This window comes from Ruditapes philippinarum, unplaced genomic scaffold (genome assembly GCF_026571515.1).
Source record: "Ruditapes philippinarum isolate M1 unplaced genomic scaffold, ASM2657151v2 ctg446_1_1_1_1, whole genome shotgun sequence".
Taxonomy (NCBI): Eukaryota; Metazoa; Mollusca; class Bivalvia; order Venerida; family Veneridae; genus Ruditapes; species Ruditapes philippinarum.
This window is the reverse complement of record NW_026862956.1, coordinates 26663-44263: the sequence shown is the minus strand read 5'-3', so window position 1 is coordinate 44263 and position 17601 is coordinate 26663. Positions and strand designations below refer to the sequence as shown.

At 33.0% G+C, this 17601-nt stretch overlaps 1 protein-coding gene across 1 annotated transcript in view; it reads right to left on the bottom strand.

Moving 5' to 3' along the window:
* The window catches only part of LOC132720745 (thioredoxin domain-containing protein 16-like), a 30873-nt gene that overhangs the window by 6742 nt on the left and 6530 nt on the right, over positions 1 to 17601 (bottom strand). Inside the window, exons 3-20 of the mRNA XM_060704938.1 lie at positions 16841 to 16923; positions 16216 to 16295; positions 16003 to 16077; positions 15116 to 15237; positions 12841 to 12931; positions 12416 to 12569; positions 11924 to 12084; positions 11626 to 11701; positions 10855 to 11038; positions 10446 to 10595; positions 9601 to 9829; positions 8893 to 9029; positions 8117 to 8201; positions 6060 to 6201; positions 5132 to 5295; positions 4214 to 4304; positions 2942 to 3035; positions 12 to 152 (exon numbers count right to left, since the gene is read on the bottom strand). Coding sequence (XP_060560921.1) covers positions 12 to 152; positions 2942 to 3035; positions 4214 to 4304; positions 5132 to 5295; positions 6060 to 6201; positions 8117 to 8201; positions 8893 to 9029; positions 9601 to 9829; positions 10446 to 10595; positions 10855 to 11038; positions 11626 to 11701; positions 11924 to 12084; positions 12416 to 12569; positions 12841 to 12931; positions 15116 to 15237; positions 16003 to 16077; positions 16216 to 16295; positions 16841 to 16923 — 2259 coding nt within the window. The remainder of the gene's footprint in view (positions 1 to 11; positions 153 to 2941; positions 3036 to 4213; positions 4305 to 5131; positions 5296 to 6059; positions 6202 to 8116; positions 8202 to 8892; positions 9030 to 9600; positions 9830 to 10445; positions 10596 to 10854; positions 11039 to 11625; positions 11702 to 11923; positions 12085 to 12415; positions 12570 to 12840; positions 12932 to 15115; positions 15238 to 16002; positions 16078 to 16215; positions 16296 to 16840; positions 16924 to 17601) is intronic.

Below are 17601 nucleotides of genomic sequence, written 5' to 3'. Positions count from 1 at the left end.
AATAAACTTACTTTCTGGCACATCATCCGGGACATTCGATCTCATTTTACTCTCCTTCGAAGATTTTTTACTATTATCAGCTTCCCAATCTATTATTTTAAGGAATTCATATCCTTTATTCTTAGGTTTCCATTCTTCATTCTTTAGCATAACTAGAAATGGAAACAATACAAAAATATTTTTGTGGGAATGTTATTTCAATTCATTCAGGGATGCAGTTGACTACATGTACATCTTTACCAACATGATCCCATACATGCCTGGTATAGTCACACAGCACTGCTCTGTGCATTTTTTGAAGAATTTTTTTTTTCTTCATCAAATTTTTATTTCGAAAAGAGTACAGTAGTTAAATTTATTGGAAAGCAGAATTATAGAAAGAAACTATTTTTCATATTAAATAATGCTATTCATACAAAAGTAACAAATATATTTTACTTATATTAAGATATCACACATAAATTATCAAGATAGAAAAACTGCATCATATTTTGAGCTGACGGTGACACTCTTTAAATGAAGTAACCAGAGGGCCATGATGGCCCTGAGGTCGCTCACCTGTATATAGGCCCCTGGAGCGGGGCCAGTTTAAACCCCAGGGCTTTTATTTGAACAAACTTGAAAGACACCCATCAGAAGATGTTTTATAATGTTAAGTTTTTACGACACACATATAATGAAAAAAATGATCTCTCTCCTGTTTCTCCCCCTCCCGGCAGGGCCAATTTTAACCAAAGGGCTTTTATTTGAACAAACTTGGTAGACACCCATAAGAATATGTTACATCTTAAACATCTAAGCTGTAGCTCATTGGGTTTTTTAAAAGAAGATTTTTTAAGTTTTTACTATACACATATAGTTAAAAACAATGACACCCCTGGGGCGGTCCAAATTTGACCCCAGGGCTTTTATTTGAACAAACTTTGTAGACACTCACTAGAAGAGGTTTCATGCTTAATATCTAAAGTTTGCTATTTGGGTTTTTTCAAAGAAGGTTTTTAAGTTTTTGCTATACACATATAAGGAAAATCAATGACCCCCGGGGCGGGGCCAATTTTGACCCCAGGGCTTCTATTTGAACAAACTTGGTAGACACCCATTAGAACATGTTTCATGCTAAATATCTTAGCTCTAGCTCTTTGAGTTCTTTTTTAAAGATTTTTTAAGTTTTTACTATATGAATATAGGGAAAATCAATGACCCCCTGGGGCGGGGCCAATTTTGACCCCAGGGCTTTTATTTGAACAAACTTGGTAGACATTCATTAGAAGATGTTTCATGCTAAATATCTAAGCTCTAGCTCTTTGGGTTCTTTAAAAGAAGATTTTTTAATGTTTTTACTATATGCATATAGGGAAAATCAATGACCCCCTGGGGTGGGGCCAATTTTGACCCCAGGGCTTTTATTTGAACAAACTTGGTAGACACTCACTAGAAGATGTTTCATGCCAAATATCTAAGCTCTAGCTCATTGGTTTTTTTAAAAGAAGATTTTTTAAGTTTTTACTATACACATATAGTTAAAAACAATGACACCCCTGGGGCGGTCCAAATTTGACCCCAGGGCTTTTATTTGAACAAACTTTGTAGACACTCACTAGAAGATGTTTCATGCTAAATATCTAAAGTTTGCTATTTGGGTTTTTTCAAAGAAGGTTTTTAAGTTTTTGCTATACACATATGAGGAAAATCAATGACCCCCGGGGCGGGGCCAATTTTGACCCCAGGGCTTCTATTTGAACAAACTTGGTAGAGACCCATTAGAACATGTTTCATGCTAAATATCTTAGCTCTAGCTCTTTGAGTTCTTTTTTAAAGATTTTTTAAGTTTTTACTATATGAATATAGGGAAAATCAATGACCCCCTGGGGCGGGGCCAATTTTGACCCCAGGGCTTTTATTTGAACAAACTTGGTAGACACTCATTAGAAGATGTTTCATGCTAAATATCTAAGCTCTAGCTCTTTGGGTTCTTTAAAAGAAGATTTTTTAATGTTTTTACTATATGCATATAGGGAAAATCAATGACCCCCTGGGGTGGGGCCAATTTTGACCCCAGGGCTTTTATTTGAACAAACTTGGTAGACACTCACTAGAAGATGTTTCATGCCAAATATCTAAGCTCTAGCTCATTGGGCTTTTTAAAAGAAGATTTTTTAAGTTTTTACTATACACATATAGTTAAAAACAATGACACCTCTGGGGCGGTCCAAATTTGACCCCAGGGCTTTTATTTGAACAAACTTTGTAGACACTCACTAGAAGATGTTTCATGCTTAATATCTAAAGTTTGCTATTTGGGTTTTTTCAAAGAAGGTTTTTAAGTTTTTGCTATACACATATAAGGAAAATCAATGACCCCCGGGGCGGGGCCAATTTTGACCCCAGGGCTTCTATTTGAACAAACTTGGTAGACACCCATTAGAACATGTTTCATGCTAAATATCTTAGCTCTAGCTCTTTGAGTTCTTTTTTTAAGATTTTTTAAGTTTTTACTATATGAATATAGGGAAAATCAATGACCCCCTGGGGTGGGGCCAATTTTGACCCCAGGGCTTTTATTTGAACAAACTTGGTAGACACTCACTAGAAGATGTTTCATGCCAAATATCTAAGCTCTAGCTCTTAGGGTTTTTTAAAAGAAGATATTTAAAGTTTTTTTATTTGGTTGCCATGGCAACCAGAGTTCTGCATGGAATTAAATTCTTTGAACAATTTTTAAAGGTGACAAAGGAACATTCCTGTGAAGTTTGGAAGAAATTGGCTTAGTGGTTTATGAGGAGATGTCATTTAAAGTAAAAGTTTACGGACGGACGGACGACAGACGGCCGGACGCCGGACGAAAAGTGATCACAAAAGCTCACCCAGTCACTTTGTGACAGGTGAGCTAAAAATACATGATTTAAAATTAAATCTGTTTGTGTAAATTCTCTATACATACTAGATGGTTCAACATTTCCTTTAACAATGCTAGCTATCCAGTTTGTTACTGTTGTCTTATCAATGTCTACAGATGCTAGATTGAAAACTTCACCCTGAAATATATAAAACAGTACATATACAAACAAGTAATTTGTTTCTATGTTGTTGTTATTTTTTAATTTTTTTTGTAAATAAAATATTTATTAGTAAACTTCACAATGAGCTTACTAAACACATAAAAAACTATGCTTAGAAAATGATTTGAAATACATATAACATTGAATTGTGTCTCCTTATGAAACATTTTGAGGGCTCCATGAAAAATGTTAATTCTTATTCATCTACTGTAAACATTTAAATAACAGTTCCAAGTTTTAATATCATATAATATATAACAATTACAGCAATATAGTGGCACATCTCTGCTGTCAGTTCACTAATTCAGACACAAAACAACAACAACAACAACACTGATTTGGTAAACTGCTCCTTAAAATCTAGCTGCATTGCTCTTCAAAGGTTTTAGTATCATTGAAAAATGTAGAGGATAAACAATCTAAATATTTAAAGCATTTTGTCACCGTGATATCTTCCATACAAGTTAAGAAGCAGCATGTATTACATGCCTTGTTTCAAGACATTTTACATAAAAAGTTTACATTAATCTGTTTTTTTGTGTGTCTCAACACATTTGTCAAAAACCATATCCACTACTGGTTTCCTAGCAGTTTCCAGCCCTAATTGTAAGAACACAGATAAGTATCTGTCAAGCATTACCTTTTTTATGATTTGCTCTAATACTTTTCTTTTTAATAGAATTTGGGCAAGGCATCTTTTAAAATTATTGCGACATTTTCATTGTGAATATAATTATGTGCCAGTAAGTCATGTTAAGGTGATTTTTGAAGCTCAAATACTGTTGATTGAAAGTTTCTCATATTTTCTGCTAGTATAATCTTCAAAAAGTTAATTTTCCTGGAATGGCAGGTGCTGCCTTTTTTTTCTTAAATAGCAAGTTTCCTAAAGTAACTTTAAACAACAGGCAAATGTTTAATGTATAAAAACTGTTGAAATTATTTATTGGCTGCATTGCAAAGAAAACAAAATATCTCTGATTTGGGTCCAGAAACTGCTAGGAAACCAGAACAACATTGTTAATTTGGAGCTGAGTTATACTAAAGCAGTATCTGAACCAATATAGCAAAACAAGCCAGTTGTTTGTAGTATCAGAACCACATTGAAGAAATCTTCCATCATTAGTTGATTTGTATAGTTGGTTTATCTATCTTACCTTCTGAAACTTGACAAAAGAGAGATGAGGGATTTCAGGCTGGGATGTATATTCACTCAATACACGAAACCCTACACTGGAATCATCTGGACTGAAAAAGTTCATATGTCATACTTTATAAGGAGACCATTTCACAGAATACTCTTTCCATGGAGACACAGCTTTGCATATCATTAAAGAAAGAAAAACAAATGCATAATTTCTCTTTTTATCTTATTTCGTCAAAAAAAACACAAAAAAACAAAAACTAGCATGTAATAAGTAATCATACCATACATGTATTATCAGCATCATAATACATTTCTGTACTAAATGCTGAAGTTATAAAAAACAAGAGTTATTTTACAATATTAAAGATTCTAAAAAGCATTATGCTCCAGAAATCCTTGAATTTTTATTTTTTAAAAGCATTTTAATTTTGTTGTCCTGTTATAGTTTTCTAAAACTTACTCATTGACCAAACACCTGTATCATCTTTTGCTTCTTTTGCTTTATTTTGTATGGAAGTCAAAATACTCCATTGTTTACATTTTGCTACCTTTCAGACAAATAATTTCATGTTCAGCGCTACTTTCATCAGTTGATAAGCATCTAACATGCTCTGAACCAGTATTTATACATTATAAAACTCATGTTTGCTCTTTTCACCTTTTCCTTGGTTGGATTTAACATCACACCAACACAGTATGGGTTAATTTTAAGCTTAAGCCATGAAAGAAGACCTAAGGTGTCCCTCCGTGCACTATTTCAGGCACAAATAGACACCTTACTAGAACCAACAACAATCTGTAAGCAAACTAGATAGCTTCTTTACATGAAATAATCCAAAGTCCCTGGTGGGATTCAAACCACAGCAGTGAGTGGCAAGCAGATTTTTCTACCTTACACTTTGAATTATGATAACAGCAAAATACTTACACTTTCATCATGTTAAATGAGACATTATTGAAGCGTTCAGCTTTTACAATTTCTCGAACAATATCTTCAGATTGTTGACTGTTGTCTGTACCATCCGTAAACAGTATTAGTAAATCTGTAAACTTCCTACGTATTTCAGGGAACATCAGGGGTGTCAAGACAGGCTGTACATGATAAATATAATTCACATTAAATACAGATGCATGTATATTCTTTTTCTTTTTGTTTAAATTTTATTTAGAGCATTACTAATGGTCTAATTCTAATGGAAATCCTTAATGCTTACAATGCCTATATTATTTAAATAAAGATTTTGTCTTGCTTTGAATTTACAAGTGAACATTGTCAATGTTTGGAATTTTGGTAATAAGATGCACAAATGATATAGAAGTATATAATTTGCTTGGATGTACAGGTTGACCTCCAACTATACTGTAGACATTAGCAATCGAAGGATTAATAAATTCAAACAAAGTTTTTTAAGTGTAGTTAAATAATGTTTTGACAACTTGGCAACCAAGTACCACATTTTTTTTCCTATTTACCTATCATAAACCATTAACTTGCTTGGACTGAAAAAGACTTGTCTTTGCCACTAGCATACAGCCAGGACAATCTGCACATGCAGTCTGACAAGGTTCTACACTGTTGGTAGCTCAAGTTTAGTATCCCTTAAATTTAAATGGACTTTTCCAAATTCAAAGCAGGGCAAATCCGTTACACACATTCAGCAGATTGATAGTTAAATGACTACATTTAAAGCAACTTACCATCTATAGATCACAACAAATCAATTTTAATCAATGGTCATAAAAAATACTCAATTTTTACAAAACAATTCTACTTTAAGCAAAACATAAACTATTCATGTGCACTTTAAGAAATAAACATAATCATGTTCGCTGTGTAATCTTCACATAAAACTTACAAGTTTAGGAAGCTTATTGTTCTCCACAAATTCTTGCAGATTTTCAATAGTAAATTTTCCATCAAATGTAACATAAGGCTGTATAGTATCATCATTCTTTGATAGAATTACTGCTGGTACTGTTGTACTAAACTTCTTTGCTCTGAAGAAAAATATATCCTACATAAACATTGAGATACTTGCAGTATCAATTAAAGAAAGAATAAGTTCAATCAAGTTACCTCAATGTATGAGTATATCACTGATGATTTAATCAGTTGTTATTGTTATCTTTTATTCCTTACTAGCTTATCCTCAAATCTATCATGAAATATTCAATTACAACACCAAAATCAAACAAACTTTAATAGTGGCCTTCCTGATGGTTTCTTACTTTCTACATAAAGTTTTTTATCCTGAAGAATCACAGTTTAAAGGGCAAAACACCTGAACAAACTCTATTTGTTCAGAACAGTTTATTACATACAAACTATTTTGTACCCATACATATCAATACAATAGGCAATAAGAATTGAAAATTCATATTTGCAAAATTACTTGAATTTATTCACAACTAGAAATGTGTCATCATGCCACGGATGCCCCCGCATGCAGCCAAAATTTCAGATGGTGCATTAATTTTTTTTTTTCATTTTAAGTTCAAAGCCCTTAAAACTTTTCAATGTTAACACAAACCATTTCCATACAACGTTCAAGGCACTGAAATTATTCAGTCTTAACCTTTAGAAAAAGCATATTGCATATTTGTAGCCAAAATAATGGCTAAAAGAATGAGTGCTGAAACTGAAAGTTCAAAATTTTTCCAACATTCAGGAAAGATAAGTTTGTCTAAAATCATTGAACCATGACCAAATTCAAACTTAAACTGCTTATTCTTAAGATGTATCTATATTATTTTCAAAGTGAAAGGGACATAACTCTGCCAAAAAAACATCAAACCCTGACCAAATTCCAACTTGACCTGCCCATTCCTTTGACATATCCATATGTCAAATTAAAATTTAAAATGTAACACTATTAGGTAGATAATGAACAGAAACTGTAAATTTCATATTATTTTCAAAGTGAAAGGGGCATTACTCTGCCAAAAATCATTGAACCATGACCAAACTCGAACTTGGTCTGGGCATTCCAGAAACATATCCATATGTCAAATTTGAGTTGAATGTGTTGTACCATAGGGGAGATAATAAACGGAAACTGAAAATTTCATATTACTTTCAAAGTGAAAGGGGCATAACTCTGCCAAAAATCATTGAACCATGACCAAATTTGAACTTGACCTGCGCATTTCATTGACGCATCCATATGTCACGTTTGAGTTGAATGTGTTGTACCTTGAGGGAGATAATGAACGGAAACTGAAAATTTCATATTATTTTCAAAGTAAAAGGGGCATAACTCTGCCAAAAATCATCGAACCACCACCAAATTTGAACTTGACCTGCGCATTCCTTTGACGCATCAATATGTCAAGTTTGAGTTGATTGTGTTGTACCGTTGGGGAGATAATGAACGGAAACTGAAAATTTCATATTATTTTCAAAGTAAAAGGGGCATAACTCTGCCAAAAATCATCGAACCATAACCAATTTCGAACTTGACCTGTATTTTCTCATAACATATCCATATGTCAAGTTTGAGTTGAATGTGTCCAACCGTTCTTGAGATAATGAACGGAAACTGAAATTACATATTATTTTCAAAGTAAAAGGGGCATAACTCTGCCAAAAATCATCGAACCATGACCAAATTCGAACTTGACCTGTATTTTCTCATGACATATCCATATGTCAAATTTGAGTTGAATGTGCCCAACCGTTCTTAAGATAATGAACGGAAACTGATGATGACGGAATGACAGAATGACGGAAGGACGGAAGGATGGAAGGATGAAAGGACGGAAGGACGGAATGACGGAACAGGGTAACACTATATGCCCCGGCCATTACATGGCGGGGGCATAAAAATCGTTTTGCCTTAACTTGCTGGAAGTAATTAAGATTTAAATAAATTAAAACAAGAAACAAAATGTCACTATGATTATATTTGCTTACATTGATGCAGCATCTTGTATGTCTGTATATACAAACATGATCCTGTCTCTACAACTCTCAGCAAACTGTTTGAAAACTTCTTTCTCTGTAAATATTTAATGTATAACTAAATGAGCCGCGACATGACAAAACCAACATAGTGCGTTTGCGACCAGCATGGATCCAGACCAGCCTGCGCATCCGCAAAGTCTGATCAGGATCCATGCTGTTCCCTATTAGTTTCTCTTCTTGTATTAGGGTTTGTAAGCAAACAGCATGGATCCTGATCAGACTGCGCGGATGCGCAGGCTGGTCTGGATCCATGCTGGTCGCAAACGCACTATGTTGGTTTTGTCATGGCATGGCTCAAATGTATTTTAAACACTTATCATACACAACTGTTCCTGTTACTATCTGTATATATATATATTTTTGTTTCAGTAATTGCCAGTTTATGTTCTAATTTGTTCATGTGTACGACATTTAATTAGCAATATTTTTCAGGATCAAAATTTTATCAATTCCACACTAACATGTTACATGGGAAATTTGACTGCTTTTTTTTAAAATAACAGAGGATCTGACTATGTATAAATACATAAAAAGAATCACCTACAGGAAATTTTTTTAGAAGTTTAAACAAGGTGAACAACAGGAAAATATCTGATTATTGGCGTGTTAATGCTCGTGTAAGTACATACATGTATATAACATGACTGTGTAAAGCATTGTTTTTCAACTTTTCTCAGAAAAGTTAACTTTGTCCAACTATTAATCTAACAGTTCTAACTTCATACCTTGTTTGTCGCCACTTCTAAAGAGTCCAACCACAGTTGTATTTGTTACTTTATCCAGAGTTGTTTCCCCTTTCCATATAAGATAATTCATTACTTTTTCACTGTCTTTCTCATACAAAGGAGAGGACATATCCAACCTGCAAAGGAAAGTGTAAATTTTCGACTGATTTCTACATTTATGTAATAAAATCTGATAATTAAATTATGACAAAACTGAATAATTCAAGGAACAGCTATCAAAATGATCCGCAGAAACAATTTTTTTTTATTTATCAACCACAAATGTTTTTTCATGCTGAAGAAAAAAAAGATTATTAAGCAGAACATCCTGTTTTTCTGCCAAAATCATATATAAGAAAAGTGAAAAAATACAAATGTCGAACTAAAGCAAAACAAAACAGCCAAGTGACATACTTTTGCCAAAAAGTTTCAATCTCTAATTCCTCACAATATGCACCAGAGTACATTATGACAATCATTCTGTGAATGTTGTATTGTAATGCATAAATAAATGTAGAAGGATTTGTGTATGGAAAAAAAATGGATATGGTAAGTCACCGGCCAGCCAACATTCACCAATATAATATCTTGAGTGTTCTTATGGAAAACTTGGTTATAAAATCATTATGATGATTCATGGTTCTAGGTATATCTTTCTGATCAGTATATACCTATATAAATAAACATGAAAATCCGCAGAAATCTTACAATTTGAAAGTAGAGAAGAAAGCCTGGGTATCTTGTGGTCCTTTATAATCCCAGGCTTTTACACCGTTCTTGAACACCCTCAATGTTGGATAAATTGTTATCTTCTCTTGCTCACAAACATCTGTCCAATCAAAACAGTTTACACTGGCAAATTTCACTGTCGTCTGCTCACCTATCATGTCTGTTGCCTCTCCAAACATACGTAAGTTTCCCACACTTAGAGCATCAACTGGGCATAGGGTAAAACACATTAATACAAATAAAATTAAGTTATAATTTAAATTATTAGAAAAAAAGTACTATGAAAATCCAAAGCATAAAATTTAAGTAGGTAATCAGCATTTCTTTTTTTGACAATCTTGAACAAAAGTATGATAACATGCATAAGGAAGACTTAAGAAAACATTTTTTAACAAAACTGAACTGTAATCTTTTCCTTTTCATGGCAACTTAATAACATTAAACAATACAAGGCAAAAGAGAGTTATGATTTGAAAGGAACTAATTACCACAAAAAACAAACATGTCATTTTGATATAGCATGAACAACTTCTGCTTGCTAAAATAATACACATTAACTCTTTCAGCACTGAAACTAAAATTTACAAGTCCTTTCACATCAGCATAAAGTCAAGTCATTCTGCACAAGTTTGACCAGAATCTGCACTGTTGGCCAAGCAACATCCAAATTTTCATTGAAATATCCAAAAAAATGAAAATAGTTTCAATAAAACGTACATAAAATTACCGCCTTCATTTTCATGACTTGAAATTTATCAACCAAAAAAATGTATAGAATTTTGATCTAGCTTTACAGTCATAAAGAAGCTAAAATGTAAACATACAAGGGAAATACAGCAATATGACAGCTATATCTGATTCCTTCACCATACTTGGGAAAGTTTTATCTGTAAGTGCTGGTACTCTATCAAGCTTCATCTTCCTTCTTTTTGTCTTCTCAACTACGTCTGCTATCTTGTCATCTTGTTTTTCAACTAAAACATTGAAATACAATTTTAAATCTATACAGAATTAAAAGGGACAAATCATCAAAATTCTTCCTTGAACATAACCTGCAAATGTTATAAAAAAAAAGCAGTATAGGTTAATGTAAATTATGGTTGAAATTTTATATGCACATAATGGCCTTCTTCTGACTACATAGCAAACATACTTCACAACATACTGGAAACCAAACAAAGTTCATTATTTGGTCATCAATAGTTGACATTTAATATAGTGTAACCCACATACCATCTTCAAAAGTAAAGGGATTTCCATTATCATTGAAGTCAATATCGTCATCCTCCCCTATCATTATATCATCATCTTCTTCTTCTACTACACTTGGATACACAGGACTGGCTCCCATATTCTCCTCTATAAATCTTCCTATATTCTCTGTAGTCATTGCACCAGGCAGGAAGTGTTCCACAGACTGAATAATAAATAATACATTTATAATACTTACAATATTCAACAATTTTTGTGCTGCACTTGGTGCTAAAATAATTATATTGTAAATAATGTTGATAAATCAATATTATTCAGTTCAAATTACATAACCAAAACTGAAATTGATTATTTGACTGCAAACAGAACTGCAAACTGAACTCAAAATTATTAGGGATCACCTACTACTCATGATCAATTTCCATGCCAAATTGTTAAACAATAGATCAAATTGTTTTCTAGTTTTTGGTTGGACTAGCCTCAAGTGGTACTAGTCAACCTCTATAAAAAATCTAAGGACAATTGACATAAGCATTCCCCAGTTATTGGTTGAACAAGCTTTTAGTAGTCAAGGCCATGTTGATTTTTTAAACTTATGACACAAAAATCAATAGGAGTTACCTCTGGAAATGCCTACATATGAAGTTTCAATGTAGCAGCTTTGTTTGTACAATAAACGCAAACTTGACTAAAATGGCCAACCAACACAGATGCCACACCTACTAATGGGTCATGACAATAGTTCTAAAATTTTTTTAAGTTAATAATGTACTGTTAGATTAAGATACAAACCTCTGCATCATGCACAAAGCTCATTGCTGGAAGGCTTCTAACAAAAAATATTGCTGACCTTGCCTCTTCACGGTCCCTGAAATAATAAAATATAAAATATATTTTATGAATTGTTCACAAGTTGATATAATATAGACTTTATAAATTCAAGCAACTCTATAGATACAACTTACGTCTTTATAAGAACTCTATTTTCAGAAAAAGCATAAAAATAGTAAAACACCATAAAAAGTAAAAATGCAAACTAATCATGCCTTTAACACACTAACATATTTTCAATGTATGGAAGCAACCTTACCTGTTAATGAGCAACACACCTACAGATCCACCGTAATACTTGGTTATCATATGTGCCTTCTGATGAACATCTACCTCAGATGCTGCATTATAGTAAAATCTTATAACAGGTACTTCATAAGATGAGTAAGGGTGATCTAAGCCATCAGCTGGGATATTAAACTAAAATGGAACAAGATGTGTTCATAAAATATCAATGCCATCATTCAATATCAGTCAGTTAACAAATATAAAATCTAAGATTAAATTTTTTTTTATGTCCATGGTACAGGTCATAAGTACTTTTTTTTTATTCTGGTTGGATTTCGAGTTGCAACAACACAATGACACAATGCCTTACATTTACAATTTGATGCTCTTCAGTTATCCAAACTGATCTTGCAAGAATCAGCATTTTATAAATACTGAGCTGATGAGCTTTGCAACCATAGTAATGAAAAAAAAATGTATAACACAGTAATTTATATATTCTATATTAAGAGGGTCTTTATACCATTTTAGGTTTAGTGACTGCACTGACAAACTTGGCTAACGCTTTAAGGTTTAGATCACCACGGTAACGGATGTTATGATAACTGTTGTCATCTGAAGACATTGGCTTAGTCCATACCCACCATACTGTAGAAACATCTTTACTAGTTGGTTGTCTGAAAGTGATAACAATGTTCCTAAATACTAGTAAGTTAATTACAGAGTTCTAAATAAACAGTGATTTAATTGTGAATACTATGCATGTATTTCATATTTGTTTTATACTTTTTAACATGAACTTTTATTGTCAAAGAGTCAGAATGTCTTTTTGTAACTTATTTCTACCTTTGCAAAATTTATATATATATAGTAAAACAAAATATTGGGGCAGAAACATTAAGAGCAACTTCATATTTCTGAAAATACAAAAGTTTTAGTCCTACTTACTCAAATAGTTTTGTTGCTTTTCTATCTGTACATATAACAAACTGTAACTTGTCCATATAAGCATATGCTACCTCCATAAATACACGATGATCTGAAATATTGAATGATTTTGTACAAAACTTTTTTTAAGAGGTTTAAGAGGAATAAAATGCTCAGTCAGCTTCTCCATATATTAAAACAAGAAACATGGCAATGCCACGAAACCAGGTTTTCAATTATCACCACTACTGATAATGTACAGTATAACTTTAAGCATTAAACATTGGGCTCAAAAGTAATCCCATTCCTATTAAGTTATAGACCTGACACCAATTTTCTGTTTTTAAAAACAGTGACCTTTTATTGATCCCAGGGAACCCAAAGCAATTCCAAGCGAAAGCTTAGCATAAGCTTTCTATACACCCAAGATTCATTGAAATATCTCATTCCAAACTGAAGTTATTGACCGGAACCTGATTTTCTATTTTTCTATTTTAAGTAACAATGACCTGGACCCTAAGGGCCCAAAGGAATCATAAGTAAGTCTTTTCATATGCTTAAGTTATTATACACCAAGTTTAATTGAAATATCTTATTCCCTTGAGAATTAAAGGACAAATTGCGCACAGAAGGAATTGTTCACTATATATTCCATATAAGGGAAAAAAAAGGCCATAATAAGGCCAAAAATGATCAAATCACAAAACCCTGACATATGCGCCAGGGCACTTGATGACAAAGCTTCTGTGAAAGTTTTATCAAAATTCCTTGAGAAATGTAAGAGGAGTTGCACACAGACGAAATTGTTCTCTATATATTCTATATAAGGAAACAAGAGCTGTCAGTAGGACAGCAACGCTCGACTATTCTTAGTGCTTGATAGTAAAAAAAAATGCTTGATACAGTTACCTCCTCCTGTTTACAGGTTGGGGTCATGATGGTGAACAAGTGTGCAAAGTTTCAAAGCCATATGTCAATGGACATTGAAAATATTTGAACTATTACAAAAACTTTAACGTAAATTCTAAGTTGAAAAAGGGGCACAATTCTGTCAAAATGCTTGATAGAGTTACCTCCTCCAGTCTACAGGTTGGGGTCATGATGGTGAACAAGTGTGCAAGGTTTCAAAGCCATATGTCAATGGACTTTGAAAATATTTGAACTATTACAAAAACTTTAACGTAAATTCTAAGTTGAAAAAGGGGCACAATTCTGTCAAAATGCTTGAGAGAGTTACCTCCTCCTGTCTACAGGTTGGGGTCATGATGGTGAACAAGTGTGCAAAGTTTCAAAGCCATATGTCAATGGACTTTGAAAATATTTGAACTATTACAAAAACTTTAACGTAAATTCTAAGTCGAAAAAGGGGCATAATTCTGTCAAAATGCTTGATAGAGTTACCTCCTCATGTCTACAGGTTGGGGTCATGATGGTGAACAAGTGTGCAAAGTTTCAAAGCCATATGTCAATGGACTTTGAAAATATTTGAACTATTACAAAAACTTTAACATAAGTGGTTACGCCGACGCCGACGCTCGGGTGACTACAATAGCTCTACTTATTCTTATCGAATAGTCGAGCTAAAAAACAAAGGGCCATAATGAGGTAAAAAATCATCAAATCATAAAACTCTGACAATATGCGCCAGGGCACTTGATGACAAAGCTTCTGTAAAAGTTTTATAAAAATTCCTTGAGAAATGTAGAAGGAGTTGCGTAAAGAAGAAATTGTTTACATATATTCCATATATGGAAAAAAACATAAAGGGCCATAATTAGGTAAACTATAACCAAATCACAAAACCCTGAAAATATGCACCAGGGCACTTAGTGACAAAGCTTCTGTGGAAGTTTTATCAAAATCCCTTGAAGATGTAGGAGGAGTTGCGCAAAGGAGAAATTGTTTACTATATATTCCATATATGGAAAAGAAACAAAGGGCCATAATTAGGCCAAACATTATCAAATCTAAAAACCCTAACAATATGCCCATGGGCACTTAATGAAAAAGCTTCTGTGAGAGTCCCATCAAAATCCCTTGAGAAATGTAGGATAAGTTGTGCATAGAAGAAATTAATTACGCCAGCCCGTCCGTCCGCCGACATATCTCAATCTAATAACCAGTTTTTTCCTTCGGAAAACCATACTTATACAATTATTCTACTGACCTGGGCAGCTAGATATAGCTGAGCCAGGTGGATTTTGTTATTTGTACATGTATTTACAACTTGGCTAACCAAGTTTTAAACTTTAACAGAGACTATACTATAATTATATAATATACCTTTATAACTTACCAAAAGTTCCTATAGCCTTCATGTGACCAAATATGACATCCTTTTTGCCTCTCATTGTTCCTAAAAATCTCTCAACTTCTTTTAGAGTCTGCAGTATAGGTACCTCTCGTAACATAACAAGTCTAAAAACAAATGTTGAAAATTAAAGTTAAGAGGGACAAAGTCATCTACCAAGACATTAACTAGATATGAGTGTGAGTTTTATGTTGCATGAGTGTATATGATTTGTATGTATGGCTGTCTGTTTGCATATGTTATCTAAGTGTTTATGTTGTGTGTGTATACATGTATATGCTGTGTATATTGTTTTAGCGTACATTTTTGTTGTGTGAGTGTGTATGTTGTGTAAGTGTATATGTATATGTTGTGTGGGTGTTTATGTTGAGTGAGTGAAGAGATGAAGTTATGACCGACATATTTGCAGATCCTTACAGTGTCCTTTAAATTTGAAACATCATCTGTCAACATGTGATAAAAATTAAACCTGGCCTTTTTCTTTATACCTCTTAGCAACAACAAACAAATCTGAAAGCTTCACAACTTTGCATTTTGAAAACTAGTGTGAACCTGATTATCTATTGGAATTTCTATTCCTAAATTATAAAACTAACTTGTTGTGGCTGCATGGCCAAGTGGTTAACAATCAAAATAGTTATCTGAGGACCTCTAGCTGTGTGGTATCAGGGGCAAGCCATTGTTTCCATGAGCAAGAAACTTTACACTCTTTGCTCAGTAAATAGTTGGTACTGGGGACAGATTAAAGAGTGTATCTATAAGCTTATAGGTTCCTACAATATCAAACTAAAAATAAATTTTGTGTAAACTAAAGCAAACTCTTATTAATTCATTCTATATAAGAATTAAAAAGTAGTAGGAAGAAGACTTACTGTAGAATGTTTGACATTATAGAGTTCACATCAAACATTGTTTCAAGTTCCAATGATAACAATAGTGATCCTGACCTGAAATGTATAACAGCGATACTAACTTGAAATGTATAAGCATATAAGCACTTTATGCATTTATTTTTGTGGTGCAAAGTTTTAATAAAAGAAAAGAAAAGAAATAGAAAGAAAATTATTGATATATGATATATGTACCTGAATGTATGAACACTGTTTTCTATTGCAGGTTTCTTACAGTGTGACACGTCTTTACTGAGTTCCTCTGTACAGTTACACTGAGATATACAAATATGTTAAAATAATTCACAGTGATAAAATATGTTTACAATTTATTATATTAATCTTATAGGAGTTAATCAATTAATTTCAAAGTAAGTAAGAAATATTAAAGTAAGATGTATAGCCATAAATAAGTTATAAAGAACAGAAGGGGGTTGTGGGAGGGCTCTCAGACTGAGAGGTTAAGGGCAGTGAATTCCAATCACTTGCTCTACATTGCCACAGTCCGGTATCCTGCCAGGGCCTATGAATGTTTTCATCTAAAGAAGCTATCAAGCTAGGTGACGGGAAGTTGGTGGTTCTACTCAGATGCCCACTCATACCTGAAATAATGCACAAATCACCTGAAATCTTCCTCCATCAATAAAGCTGGAAATAGGACATATGACCGTTACAGTGTTGATGTAACTGCAACCAAATAAATAAAAATTCAATGTATTCATTAATTTTAAAATCAAATAAAAAAGACTAAATCATAAGACTTTGGCTATTGTATTACATCAACTATTTGCAAGCCAAGAAACACATAATATGCACTTACAAATCCAGTTTTAACACTGTACATTTCTAAAAACTCTGCTGACTTTTCAAGTTCTCGGATAAAGAATTTAAGGAATTTCACATCTGAAAAAAAGGAGATTAAATAATTATGCTTGTATTTCTTTAGGTGTTTTTATTTAAAATACAAATTAAAAATCAGATTATTTAAGTTAAAGGAGATTAGGGAAACTCATCTGCTGTACAGAAATAATTTGTTTTTCATACTCTTGTGGGTGCAAGTTCAAATGTCTGAAAACCTAGAAACCCTGAATTTAGAATTACCTTTTTTTTAGCAAAGGGTGCTTTCAGGAGTATAAAGATCTGAAATTCAAGGAAAAGACTAAAAACTTATGCCCATGTCATGTACTCTTCAACTTATTGATTTTAACAAACATTTATAACAGGGTTAACAGTACCAATGTCTCTTGCAAAGTTTTTCTAAAATCCTTTGATGAAAGACAATTTCGGACTGGACATGAAATATACCCTCAATTAAACAATTTTGACCTTTGATCTCTTGACCTTGGAGGCAGGATGGATGGAAGCCCATTTCTATATTCCCCTAACAGATGAAGCAACATACAATAATAATACAATTAATAGCTTATAGCCTTAACATTCATTACATGACAGCTACCCTTTGACATTTGAAGCATTTGTTTCCAACATGTTTGATATATAAACCTAATATACTACAACATAACTTCAAATATATAACAGTTTACACTTTGAATTTACTAGAACTTAATTTTTCAGTATACA